We start from the raw sequence: 15,269 nt of genomic DNA on the forward strand, positions 1-15,269 counted from the left end.
CCCGATTGTTTAGCTACTGCGTAGGTCTGCCTTTGCACTACAATGCAGAGTTGAGTAGCTGTGCCAGAAATCACATGACCTATATTTACTCCTCAGCCCCTGAGAGAAAAAAATGCCAACTCTTGTTTTAAATAATAGTGACATGCGACAGAATCAAAGTCATTATTAATGAACAGGGAACTATGATGGAAGAATAGGCAACTTTGAAACAGAACCAGACAGAACACCTAGAAATGAAAATTTAGTTTTTAAATTAAAAAAAAGGACACAGCAGAGGAAGGAATTATTATTATTATTTTTAAAGATTTTATTTATTTATTCGACAGAGATAGAGACAGCCAGCGAGAGAGGGAACACAAGCAGGGGGAGTGGGAGAGGAAGAAGCAGGCTCATAGTGGAGGAGCCTGATGTGGGGCTCGATCCCAGAACGCCGGGATCACGCCCTGAGCCGAAGGCAGATGCCCAACCGCTGTGCCACCCAGGCGCCCCAGAGGAAGGAATTATTAATTGAAATACAGTGTTGATGAAAATATCTAGAATGCAGCATAAAAAATGATGGGTCAAAAAGCAGGATAGTGAAGAAATATGTGGAAGGGCATAAGCAGTCAGAATGAACATCTACACGAGCTTCAAAACAGCACATGTAGGGGCGCCTGGGTGGCGCAGTCGTTAAGGGTCTGCCTTTGGCTCAGGGCGTGATCCCGGCATTATGGGATCAAGCCCCGCATCAGGCTCCTCTGCCTGCTTCTTCCTCTCCCACTCCCCCTGCTTGTGTTCCCACTCTAGCTGGCTGTCTCTCTGTCAAATAAATAAATAAAATCTTAAAAAAAAAAAAAAACAGCAGATGGAGGACACGTAGTATTTGAAGAACTAATGGTTCACATTTTTAGAACTGAAAAAATTATGAGTTCTTAGATAAAGCTCAAGAAGGGTAAATACCCACTTTCACCTGATGTGTTGAAATTATAAAACATCAAAAATAAAAAGAATATCTTACAACAATTTTTAAGAAAAACAGATTACATCCAAAGGGATGATAATAAGACAGAAATTTTATCAATGAGTGACAGATAGCAGCAGAATATCTTCAAAGGGTCAAGAGAATATGAGCACCAATCTAGATGATGGCAATAATATAAGAACATTTTCAGGGTCGGGGCACCGAGGTGGCTCAGTCAAGCATCTGACTCTTGATTTCAGCTCAGGTCATGATCTCAGGGTCCTGGGATCGAGCCCTAGTCAGGCTGTGCAATCAACAGGGACTCTGCTTGAAATTCTCTCTCTCCTGCTCCCTCTGCCTCTCCCATCACTCGTGCTCTCCCTCCCCCAAAATAAATAAAATGTTAAAAAAAAAAAAAAAAAAAGAACAACAACATTTTCAAGATCCAAAATGGAAACTCTAGGAGTGTCTGGGTGGCTCAGATGGTTAAGCATCTGCCTTCGGCTCAGGTCGTGATCTCCAGGTGGTGGGATCGAGTCCCACGTCAGGCTCCCAGCTCAGCGGGCAGTCTGCTTCTCCCTCTCCCTCTGCCTCTTCCCCTGCTTGTGCTCTGTCTCTGTCTCTTTCTCAAATGAATAAATGAAACATCTTTAAAAAAAAAAGGAAATTCTATGCTTTAGAGATCTCGCTAAAATAATCACTAGTGGATGTTCTCAACAAATGAAGACATTAAATCAAAGAAGAAATAAATGGGTTGCAGAAGCCAGAGCCAACTAAAAGACTAATAGATTAGAGCAGCTCCAAGTAAATATTAACTGTGAAAAATAATACTAAGAACCAGTGACAGTTAAATAAAGGAAATAAGTTAAATAAAGAGGAAATAAAATGGAAAATAACTGCATACAAGATGGGACGGTGTGACTGAAATGAGAGCACTACATAAACCCTGGTCTGATTTGGGAAGGAGAAAGCTTTGGACTAGTTCTTTACTTGGTGAGAGCTCTAGAGGTGACCACTAGAAGCAACCAGAGAGTGATAACTCCCAAATAAGTGCATGGGAGGAAATCTCAATGAATCAAATGGAAGGCATAAAAACGGGGGAAAAATTAAAAATTAAGTCCAACAAAATCAAAATAAATATAAATGGATTTTCATACTAGATTTAAAACCCAGCTATATGCTGCTTACAAATAATAAACTTAAAAATCATAAGGAATGGATGAAAACGAAATAAAGACATACGAGGCTGAGACTCGTTACAACAAAATAATACAACAATATTAACATCAGACAACATAAACAAAGGTAGAAAACCTTGCTGGGGATGAGAAAGATCATTAAGTGTAAAAGGATTAATTCACTGAGAAGATATAATGACCTTAAATCTGCAACCATTTAAGCAGCATATCATTCAAAAACTTAAAACAAGAGAACTAAAAACAGAAAGTGTTATTACACGATGCTAGCGGGAAGTCCTAACATCTTCTACCAGAAACGGAGACATCAGACAAAAAACTTGCCTTAATATGAGAACTGTAACAACTCAAAAATCAATATTGAACCAATGAATTTAACATAGGGCACTTCACTGAGCTGTTAGAGAAAGCAATGTTTTGTCATCACTCAAGGAACAGTAAAACAAACAAAAATCTGCCCAGTGAGTCTCTACAAATACTGATGAACGATATTATATTCCGTCTAATTAGTAGCAATAACACAAACACAGCATCTCCCCAATCCTCCCACACCCATTATCTATTTGGACACTCAAAAGCAGACTTCTAAGTATTTCATAAGCTAAAGAAAAAAATTTAATAGAAATTAGGAAATATTTGTATTCTAAAGGACAATGCTAAAATTTGTAAAATGCAACTCGGTTTAAAAGATAAGTGTATCTATTACAGACTAGAAAAAATACTGAAAATTCAAGGGTAACTATATGAATTAAGAAATAAATAAATGAACTAGAAAAATTTGAGAAGGAAAGATTACAAAAATAAGAGTATACATTCATGAAATAGAAAAGGACAATGAAGACCATCAACACCAAAAAAAGGGGTTTTGTTTTTGTTTCTTGCATTAGACTAATGAAATAGACATACCTCTGGTAAAACCTGGTATAAATAAAGAGGAATGAAAGGTAGGGACATAATTCTAGATATAGCAGACAAGGCACATAAAATGAAAAATAGATTTTAAGTGGCATAATAAAATACTACACTTGTTCCAATATCTTTGAAGACCAACTATTTTCAGTTTATAAATATTCAAATTTAATTTAAAACAGAAAACCTGAATAAATTTGCAAAAACTTTAAAATAATGGATAAACAGGCAACCTCCCCTATCCCACATACACACAGAATATATAAGTTGCCCTAAAGATGAGTATTACCAGTCCATTAAGAACTCGCCCATCACTTCATTTTGTACATATTCCAGAGGATAGGTTTATAAAGAAATATTTACATAAAGAAATATTTACAATTCACTTTATGAAGTTAATCTAACCTTTATTCCAAAATAAGGATAAACAAGAACAGTATATGAGAAAAAAATTATCTTCTCTCATTCTGTGGGTTGCCTCTTAGTTTTGTAGGTTCCTCAAGAAGTTAAAAATAGAGCTACCCAAGATCCAGCAATCGCACTACTAGGTATTTATCCCAAAGACACAGATGTAGTGAAAAGAAGGGGCACATGCGCTCCAATGTTCATAGCAGCAATGTCCACAATAGCCAAACTGTGGAAGGAGCCAAGATGACCTTTAACAGATGAATGAATAAAGAAGATGTGGTTCATATATATAATGGAATATTACTCAGCCATCAGAAAGGATGAGTACCCACCATTTGCATCGACATGGATGCAACTGGAGGGGATTATGCTAAGTGAAATAAGTCAAGCAGAGAAAGACAGTTATCATATGGTTTCACTCATATGTGGAACATAAGCAACAGCACGGAAGACCATAGGAGGAGGGAGGGAAATCTGAAGGGGGAGAAATCAGAGAGGGAGACAAACCATGAGAGACTCTGCACTCCAGGAAACAAACTGAGGGTTACAGAAGTGAGGGGGATGGGGAGATGGGGTAACTGGGTGATGGGTATTAAGGAGGGCACGTGTGGTGATGAGCACTGGGTGTTATATGCAACTAATGACTATTTGAACACTATATCAAAAACTAATGATGTACTACTACATGTTGGCTAACTGAACATAATTAAAAAAAGAGAAAAAACTATCAACCAATATGACACAAAAAAGTACAAACGTATCATTTAAAAAAAATCTAAAGCAAATCTGACCAACTCTAACATCTGTTTAGTCACGGAGATAGGCACATAGGTGTCTGCTTTATTAGCATCTGTACTTTTCTATATGTTTAAAGTATTTCACAACTAAAAAAAAAATCACAAGGAGAGAATTAGGGAGAAGCTTCTTTTCTCAGCAGTGGAGGCAAAGGCAAAATCTAGAGACAGAAATGTTGAGAAATATAGGAAAGTAGTCTGTTTAATTCTCATTTATGGCCTAAATAATCTCATATGAAGTAGCTGAGGTCATTTACCATGAGTGATTCTGACTGGGGAGGAGTGCTGGGAAAATAAGAAAATCATAAGACTTCAAAACATGTGTTATAAGCAATGTGAAAAGCAGGACTTACGCTGTTGGTTACTATGTAGTATGGTTCAAAATCTTTTAAAAAATCATTGATAAAAGAAGATTCAGAGAGGTACATAATCTTTAATAACAAACCCAAAAGAAGATGTATTTCAAAGATGTCCAACTAAGCAAGAACATGTTCCATAATTTTGGAACAAAGACAGAGCAGATGAACTTATTGCTAAATTTGTAGCCGCACAGGATGTTTAATCCCATTTTAATTATCCTTACACACTTACTCTTAATTGGCTTAAGAACAATCCAATTATATCTGATTGTCTTATCTCATTAGAGCTGGTACCTCGTCTCCCTACAGCATTCAGAGGAAGAAAAAGATGTCATTTTAGTACCTAATTCCTGGACACCAGAGAGAGTAAAGTAGCTGAAGTCCAGAGAAGGAGGGAAGAGAAGCATCAGTTGCCAAAGTGCCAAAGTAAGAGTCTATGCCACACAAGAAGACACTAGGCTGGCCTCATGATAAACATCATGGGGAATATGTCCAATCAGGGTCAGGGAAATTCTCTATTATTCTGAACCAAAGGGAGTTCAAAGACCACCAATGTGAGTAAAGGCTGCGGACTGCTCTGGTGTACTTGCTGATCAATGGGTAGTCTGCAGGCTTAAAAACTCCTATTTCCCAGGAGGGAACCCACAGAGGATTTATGCATAAAATGCACAAACACAGAGACACAGACATAACACTCACCCGGAGGGAAGGAGCCCATGCAACAGGCAGCCCAGGGTCTTTTGTTACAAGAGGAACTACCCAAAAAAATACAGAAAGAGTTCAAAATGAAAGAATTCTTCATTGTCTCAAAGAAATTAGAGAGGAATGATACTAAAAGAGCTCAGAGAAAAACAGGCTCTCAAAGATTTAGTGTAAGGGGAAAAAAATTTATCATAGGACAAAAGCAAATCATCTACAGTGTGACTGAACACAGACTTCAGAAATCGAGTATCTGTATAATGAGACTATCGGGTAGCATTGGATCCATTAAAAAATAGTACTGAGGTTAAATAACTATGGAGATTATGGTTACAAAACAGAACATAAATGTTGGCAACTTTGATGTTTAAAAATAATAAAAGTAACAAAAACATGGAGATAGGAGGGTCTGTAATTGTAATTATTCATATATCCTTTATAATAGATTGTCCAAAGCTGTAATGAGTAATCAAAAAAATAATCACTCCTATTTCAGTTTTTCATTTTTTAATACCTTTGGAGAGAACTTTTAGATATGAATATATCTCGTGGCAATGTTCAGCAATTTAATTTTTTGGTTTTACTTTATTATTCAGCTAAAATTAATTAAACTTCGTACTTTTAATTAAAATGGTTAATACAGTTTTTCTAAGATGATTTCTGGCTATAGACACACAATAAGAGATGTCAAATCACTTTCTTCCACCAGGTGAGGATAAGAGAAGTCTGACTCAGAAGAGGGCCTTCACCTGACTCTGCCAGTGCCCTATCTCAGACTTTCAGTCTCTAGAAAAGGAGTTAAGGTAGGAGAACCCTATGCTTGCCTCATTCATCCAACACAGCTAGATAAATATTGGATCATTCTGAACACCCAAGAAATCGATCTGAGGACCGACAGAACAAGCTGCACAACTGGAAGGAGAGAAGAGGCCACAGTGTGGAGGTAGGAGGTATGGAGATATGATTTGGGGAGAGAAAGATCTTGTCTGCTGCAGAGGGGAGGAAGCCTTGATTGCAGAGAGAGGAGAGGGGGAGAGAGAGGGAGAACGAGTGAGCACTGCAGAGGGGCTCACACAAGGAAGACTCGTCCCCAAAGCCACTGGCTCAGAAAACAAGAGGGCTGGTTACATTGAGTGTTTACAACCAGTGGTGCTCAAAGACTGGAGTTTTCCAGTTCCGTGCCATGGCTGGGGTGGAGCCTGGTGGGTGTAAAGGTGCTCCCGTGGAGAAGAGTGGAGGCCCGAGAGCAGAGGGTGCAATGTGAGGATCCTCTGGGATACACTGGGAGAGATTTTCTCCCCCTTCTTATAGTGCATGTGGGAGAGGTGGCTCTGCCTCTCAGGGGATAACAGAGCCAGCAGGTGCCGTTGCCGGAGACATCTGGGGGCGTCTAACCTGAACTCATGCTTCTGCTGCACTTCACTGTGAACTGCGAGCTCCTCTGCATTGGCACGGCTGCCCTTCTGGGACAAGATGGCGCCAGTCCCAGCGCAGCTAGAGCCTTCCCCAGCCTCTTTCAACACGCAGACCCAGCGCACACCTAGGTAACACTTGCCACACTCCGGATACGATCCAAATACTTCTCACTGCAGGCAAGTAGAAATTCTGCAGTGGACTGACCTGAGGAAAAGAGCAGCCAAAACACAGCAGCAGAGCACACACAGTATCCACCAGAAACACTTCCTGAAGTGCCAGACTCTGGAAAGTGTATGATCTCTTCTTAATAAAGCCACTGTTCTCAGGAGCAGGAAACATAACAGGCTTTCCTTACACACAGAAGAAGACAGAGACCTAGACAAAATGCCAAGATGGAGGAATTCATCCCAAACAAAAGAACAAGAAAAGGTCACAGCCAGGGATCTAACTGAAACAGATATAAGTAATATGCCTGATCCAGAATTTAAAACAAAATTCATAAGGACACTAGTTGGGCTTGAGAAAAACATAGAAGACACCAGGGAGTCTCTTACCACAGAGATAAAAGACCTAACAACTAGTCAGGCCAAAAAATAGAAATAAAAATGCTATAACCAAAATGTGAAACTGACTGGATATAATGACCACAGGATGGAACAAACAGAAGAGCAAATAAGTGAAACAGAAGAAAAAATTATGGAAAATAATCAAGTTGAAAAGAGTAGGGAAAGAAAAATATCCCACAGTAGGGACAGAGAGAACATACCTCAACATCATAAAGGCCATATATGAAAGACCCACAGCTAATATCATCTTCAATGGGGAAAAACTGAAAGCTTTCCCTCTATGGTCAGGAACAAGACAGGGATGTTCCTGAGAGTTATACTGGGTAACTCTCACCATTGTTATTTAATACAGTTCTGGAAGACCGAGCCTCAGCAATCAGATAACACAAAGAAATAAAAGGCATCCAAATCGCAAGGAAGAAGTCAAACTTTCACTATTCACAGATAACATGATACTCTATGTAGAAAACCAAAAGACTCCATCAGGGGGCTCCTGGGTGGCTCAGTCGGTTCAGTGTCTACCTTCGATACTGCGATCCAGCCTCACATCGGGCTCCCTGCTCAGTGGGGAGTTTGCTTGTCCCTCTGCCCCTCTCTCTTCTCTAGCTCTCTCATTCAAATAAGCAAAATCTTCAAAAAAAAAAAAACACTCTACCAGAAAATTGCTAGAACTGATACATTAATTCAGTAAAGTCACAGGATGAAAAATCAACATACAGAATTCTGTGGAATTTCCTTACACCAATAATGAAGCAGCAGAAAGTGAAATCAAGGAATTGGTTCTGTTTGCAATTGCACCCAAAACAATAAGGTACCTAGGAATAAACCTAAACAAAGAGGTAAAAGATTTGTACTCTAAAAACGAACAGTGTTCTTAAGTGTTCTATAGAAACTAAGTGCTTTATAACACTTATGAAAGAAATTGAAGATGACACAAATAAATGGAAAAACATTCCACGCTCATGGATTGGAAGAAAAAGCATTGTTAAAATGTCTATACTATCCAAAGCAGTCTACACATTTAATGCAATCCCTATCAAAATACCACCAGCATTTTTCACAGAGCTAGAACAAACAATCCTAAAATTTGTATGGACCTACGAAAGACCCTGAATAGCCAAAGCAATCTTGAAAAAGAAAAGCAAAGCTGGAAGCATCAAAATTCCAGATGTCAAGCTCTATTACAAAGCTATAGTCATTATGACAGTATGGCACTGGCACAAAACACACACATAGATCAATGGAACAGAATAGAAAACCCAGAAATGGACCCACAACTCTGTGGTCAACTCATGTCTGACAAAGCAGGAAAGAACATCCAATGGAAAAACGTCCCTTCAACAAATGGTGATGGGAAAGCTGAAGAGCCACATGCAGAAGAGTGGAACTGGACCATTTTCTTATGCCACATACAAAAATAAATTCAAAATGGATTAAAGACCTAAATATGAGGCAGGAAACCATCAACATCCTAGAGGAGAACACAGGCAGCAACCTCTTTGACATCAGCCGTAGCTGACGGGGAACCTCTTACACTGTTGGTGGGAATGCAAACCGGTGAAGCCACTTCTGGAAAACAGTTTGGAATTTCCTCAAAAAGTTAAATATAGAACTACCCTATAATCCAGCAATTGCACTACTAGGTATTTACCCAAAGGATACAAAAATACTGATTCAAAGGGACACATGCACCTGATGTTTATAGCAGCATTGTCAATAGCCAAAATATGGAAAGAGCCCAAATGTCAATCAACTGATGAATGGATAAAGAAGTGGTGTGTATATATGATGGAATATTAGTCATCAGAAAGAATGAAATTTGCCATCTGCAACGACATGGATGGAGCAGAGTGTATTATACTAAGCAAACTAATTGAGTCAGTGAAATACAAATACCATATGATTACACTCATATGTTGAATTTAAGAAACAAAAAAGATGAACATAAGGGAAAGAAAAGGAGAGAGAGAGAGAGAGAGAGAGAGAGAGAGAGAGAGAGAGAGAGAGGGAGGGAGGGAGGGAGAGGCAAACCACAAAAGAGACTCTTACCTATAAAGAACAAACTGAGGGTTGCTGGAGGGGAGTGGAGGGATGGCTAGATAGGTGATGGGTATTAAGAAGGGCCCTTCTTGTGATGAGCACTGGGTGTTATATGTACGTGATTATAAAAAAAAATGGTGTCAAATCATGTTTATACAACACTGGGAAAATTATTTTGGATGATAGGATTTAGGGATATTATTCAAATTTTATTTTAATTTTCCTGCATTATTTTAAAAGTGTGTAACATTTTATGAAACCAGCGAAGTTGTAATTCTTCACTACAAAAAGATTAAACCAAATAAAATACACTGGAATGAATCCTAGAAGTTGGGCTCAGTAAAGATATTTATTAAAAACCCCTCAGAGATAATCCTTTAGAAGCTTAGATTTGTTTAGCAAGTACTTTTTAAACTCCTACTGTGTGATCAGGTAGGAAGGAGTATAATTAAAAACTGGCTTAGGTCAATGACCCCTAATTCAAGGAACTTACATTTCAGTTAGGGAAAAATGTGAGAAATTAATACAAAACAAGTGGAAGGAGAGAGGATCATTAAACAATTTTTAAAAATATTTACAGCCTGTCCTCTAAGTGCCCTGAAGACCGTGAGATGATAATGTACCAGGGTTAGCTCAGAAAGCTCCATAGGGGAGGTTTTAAAGGAGTTTCATCTTTTGCTAAGGGCAGGAGACAGGCTACGAAACAACTGATGAGGCAAGAAAACCCGTACTTCAGACCCTATTTTCAGCCGTCACCAACCTTTCATCTCACCAGCTGAGGTTTCTACTGCCTCATTAATATTTACTGTGATACTAATTTGCAAGACCTTTGACAATAAAAGAGCCCAGTAGATATCATTAGCATTTGTTTGTATGCTTATCAGAATAGTGTTTCTACCATGTATGACGTAAAAATGGGTGACAGACCCATTTTTATTTTAACATCATTAGAGAAACAGTCTTTAGACCCATTATTTTATTCAATTGTACCCATTCACTCTGTTACCATGACTATTCAATCAGAGAGCTATTCAGAGAAATATTCTCATAATTTTCATACATAACCCTGGAAAAGAACAACCAAACCAAACCAAATAAACCAACAAACAAAAACCCATGTTAGAAGTAATGGGTTCCCATGCTTAGTGATATATTTCTCATAATAGTTTCAAGATCATCATTGGAAGAACTAGAATGACTAAGGGATACGAAAGTTCAATAATTTTTTTTTTAAAGATTCATTTATTTATTTTAGAGAGAGAGAGAGAAAGAGCAAGTGAAGAGAGCAGCAGAGGGAGAGAATCTTCAAGCAGACACTCCGCTGAGTACATGACCCTGAGATCATGACCTGAGCTGAAACCAAGAGTCGGAAGCTAAACCAGCTGAGCCACCCAGGCACTCCTGGTAATTTTTTATTGTGTGTTCCTCACCCTCTCCAGGGAAGATGACATATGAAGGGACCTGAAGTTGGTCTATGGCACGTTCTTCCCACAGCGTCCTCAGGGAGGGGCACCAGGCTCTGGGCTACATGCATGAGATTCCAAGACCCAAGTGAAATCTATCCCTGAATAGGGTGACCAGCCTGCAGTTTGAGTAATTGCCACAGACCAAGAGGAAGCACTTAGGGGACAATGAGAAGTAGATTATATCCTATTAGGGAAATCTCACAATAAGGATGACAATTTAGACTAACACCCTAACCTCTGATTTTGACTGGATTTAGTATCAGGGTTACCAATTTAAGTTAGAAAAGATTTACGCCATTTGTTTTAATTCAGAATGGTTTCAACAGGTTAGGAGTTATATACGGTTACTTCTTCCTAGAGAAGACAATGATGGTTCAAAGCACATTTCTGAAACTGTATGAATTAGATGTCTAACCCTGATGGGGCAAACACGAAGGAGAACCAGCTCTCCCTGTCTGGCTGGCTACTGGGTGTTGGCTGGGTTCATCTTTCTTTGTGCCGTGTCTGCGGCTATACAAGAATGACCTTCCCCAGGAGCACGGGATCGTTTTTATTCAAGGGTATGTAAGCATACCGAAACCTATAGGATGCCTCATTCATCCACACTTACTCCTCCTTCAGCTCCTTAAACATAATTCATTCAAAACTTATCCAGCACCTACCGAATGAGAGGGGCATAATGGGTGTGGTGAGGACCTCGAAGACGGACAGGAATGTCACTGTACCCAAGGAATTAACAACGTAATGGCAAAGAGGGGAGAGCAAAATATAAATAAATATGCCGTAAGGAATCTTAAATACCATTCCGATTTGAAAATGCTTCACAGCATTGAGATTCTTTTACTCTGTAAGATTCCTAGGATCATAGAACCTCAAAAACATTACTTTCTGAAAGAGACAGGGGGTACTGTCTAGAAATGGTTACACTGAAGGCCCTTTCTTTCATTTCATTCTTCCATTTTTTCACTATTTTACAATGCTGGGCCTATACTGGAAGCTTCGTAAGCACCACTGGCTTCACTGGCACAGAATAAGCCACACTACCCAGCTGCTTGCTGGTTAGGCCTCAGTCCCGTTTCCTGCCCAGTAATCACCTTCAGCTTCTCTTTGGCAGTGTTTTTCCTAAACTGACTTATTTTAAGTCCTGTCTTCTTCCTCCATCTGCCTGATTTTACAGGATCAGACAGGAAATCTAGCTTTCCCTTCTATGTGGAACCAGTGAACCAGCCTTTTAACGTGGATGGTGGACCCGTCGCATCACAGAGAGCCCTGCTGCTTCTCAGTGGCGCCCGCAGGTCTGCGGAATGGGCTAGATGACAGAACACTCAACACCCAAGGTAACGGTTTAGACTTCAGAGCCAGCTATGCCTTGGCTAGTATCTTAGTCATGTCATTTACAGGAAACCTCCTTCACACCCTCTGGGCCTCAGTTTCTTCAGCTGAAAAATGGGAATAATTCTACTATACAAAATTGAAGGCAGTACTAAACGAGATAACATGTCCAGATACTCAGACCACTGCATTAAATATGGGCAGTGAATATGATTTCACTTCCACATCCCTTCATTAAGGTAGCTTCATTATTCTATTACTTTGCAGTCTTTTTTTTTTTAAAGCAGGTTAAAATGAACACAGTGGCCTCCTTTATCAACTTTTTAATTTGCTAACAAGTCAGCTGAAATACTCTGACAATACAATTTTTAACATGTAAGATGGCTATTGCCATGCAGGGCTTCTAGGTAACAACAGTTAGAATACAAGAGCTCCTGACTAAAGACCTGAACACCTACAGGATCCTGATGACATAATACACACTCTTCTTGACTTCCAATCCTGAAGTTGGCTAAGTAATTAAACAGGGGGGTCCCTATGCCCTGAATTTTTTTAAACTCATGATATGGTATTGACTTTAATGAAGCTGGTAGCAGGCCATTTTTAACCAAAGGTCACTGACTTTTAAATTACTTAGGGTATCATACATAACATGGCATTTTTTTTTTAGTACATTCTTTACATAGCACTCTCCCATGATAGTTTTCTATTTTAGAAGCTACTTCTATTAAAGTACTTACTTTACAACCCCCAAAAGACTAGAAAAAAATCACAGCAGTATATATGTGAGGTTATATACAAACACACTTACATTTTGTGCTACACAAAAATTATAAAATTATTTAGCCTTGGAAATAATGCAAAAGAGGTAATTATGCCACATGCCAAGAATGTAAAACAAAAATAAATTCTGCTTTCCCAAAGAGATCTTATCTAAGGATATATAAATCCTATTCAAATACTTTTTATTGAAAGCATGCTCCCAGGATTTAGCAAAATTCCTGGTATACAATAGGCAATCAGTAAACCTTTACTATATATATATTTTTTTTTACTTATATCATATATATGTATACACATTTATATATATACACATTTATATATATACATTTATATATATATTTATATACACACACACACACACATACTCACATACACACATATTTATAGAGACAGAGAGAAAGGGAGAAAGTAAGTAAAATTCTTGCTTGAATTTTATAAACAGATGAACTGCAAATAAGAATTACCCTAAGCTGCCAAGAAAGTAAGTGGCAGAACCAATAATAAAGTTCAGGTCAGTAACTTTGCAGTTTCTCCCAACCATTTTACAAAACGTTACAATGATCCAGGTCATTATCATTACCCTTCCTCAGAGGTGAAATAACTGAGAGAGAGAAATGAAGCCATTAGGTCCAGACATCCAACAAGGCAGGTTCGGTAGAGAATTACAATGTTCAGCCCTGGATATGTTTATTTTTGTCTCTGTAATTGTCATGTTACGTTTTCCCTGAATGCTGCCGTTGAGTTCCTGATGCAAGAGATCAGGAAGGGAGTCTGCAGGAGAAAACCTGGTGCTGACTGGCAGGACCCAGGCACTGTGTCTCCTCTACTCTCAGCAATTTTACACTGTTTTTCCGACAAGCACTACTGAATATTTCAAGCAGCACAGATGACAAGCAAAGCAGAGCAGCTTTACTGCAGCGGCCCCTATAACAATGTCCTCGACGGCTGGATGAACTCTTGACCAAAAGTTGCTTTTTTCCCCCCAAGTACAGTCTATTCCAATAAACTGAAACCCAGTTGCAACAAAACATGGCGTGGTAGATAAAACCATGACTTGCCAGATCATTTCTTGAATAGAGATCACTTTAAATCTCCTATCTTTACCCAATAATATCATTTACAAATTCAGCAATATGCTTAAGCCCAATCTGCTGGAACTATATTTTCTTATTTAATATCCTTTTTGGTTGAGGTAAACTGGAGAGATTTTTAAGTTTCCTTGTTTAACCATTAAGAAAAAAAAATGTTCTAAGAATTTTCCATCATTTCATTGAAAAAGATATAAATCTCTAAAATGTGAAATGTCATAGTCTATTGAACACTCACCCAAACCAGACTTTTTTAATCGTTTTAAGTGCTGACTTGTTTGTTTTCCAGTGGGAGATTTTTGCCCATGTTTCATTTCTTTATCTGAACTGTCTGCTTCACCATTTTTAGATTCGGATCCTAAAAAAGGAAATAGTTATTATGTCATTATCTTCCTCTTGCTGTCCTTGAAAAGAAAAATCTAAAATTATTTCAAAAACCGTAGATATAATCTCCTTTTCTATAAGTTAATTCACTACCTTTGGCCACAATCTGATTCCTCTGCTGGATATAAAGCGAAAAGCCCAATAAATCAATCAAACAGAACAAAAAGCAAGAACAGATGGCCTAATAGTGGAGTCAAAAACACGTTCACTGATCTGATAGCTTTTAAAAGAAACACTCAGACCTTTTGTAAAAACACACGGATAAGCTTCAACAATTCTATACCATTTAGAGACGATGCAAGACAGAGATAGAACCATGAAGGAAGAAGAGAAGCTTGAAGAGGAGAGAGGATGCCTTTCTAAATAACTTTACATTGAAACAGGAACAGAAAATGCAAACATCAGTCTATAAAAAATAGAATGGTACACAGCTGATAAAGTGACAGAAGGTAAATTAGAAGAAAAGGTCAGGGCTGCACTGAGGTGAGAAGAATGTTCCCAGAACACAGAAACTAATAAAGGATGCCTGATTTTTGCAGCAGAAGACTGAAAAACAAATTCACACTCACGGAAGAACTGCTTTTGATGGCATTGCACATCAGCATGTGGTCCACCATTAAAGTTCAACATTCAAACAAAAGCCAGAGCAACAACAAAAAAAATCCACCCGGCTGTACCACACATTTTCTCACACCCATTGACATTAGCAAATGAAGTCCTTTGATGATGAGCGAGCTGGTGCCTCTTATTTTTGGAAAAGCGAAATGCCCTATTATTTTGGACTCACTGAAAGAGTCCAAAGTATAAAAAAATTAAAACGAAACCTCAAGTAGAAATATTATTCGGTTGCAGAGAAAAATTCCTGACATCTCTCTCAGTGAAGAAGTCT

At 38.5% G+C, this 15,269-nt stretch overlaps 1 protein-coding gene across 1 annotated transcript in view; it reads right to left on the bottom strand.

The window, feature by feature from the left end:
- Nucleotides 1-15,269, bottom strand: part of ASXL3 (ASXL transcriptional regulator 3) — a 108,794-nt gene that overhangs the window by 65,573 nt on the left and 27,952 nt on the right. The window contains exon 5 of the mRNA XM_045772855.2: nt 14,235-14,354. Coding sequence (XP_045628811.2) covers nt 14,235-14,354 — 120 coding nt within the window. The remainder of the gene's footprint in view (nt 1-14,234; nt 14,355-15,269) is intronic.

This window comes from Ursus americanus, chromosome 19 (assembly GCF_024610735.1).
Source record: "Ursus americanus isolate L20-20 chromosome 19, mUrsAme1.1.p, whole genome shotgun sequence".
Taxonomy (NCBI): domain Eukaryota; kingdom Metazoa; phylum Chordata; class Mammalia; order Carnivora; family Ursidae; genus Ursus; species Ursus americanus.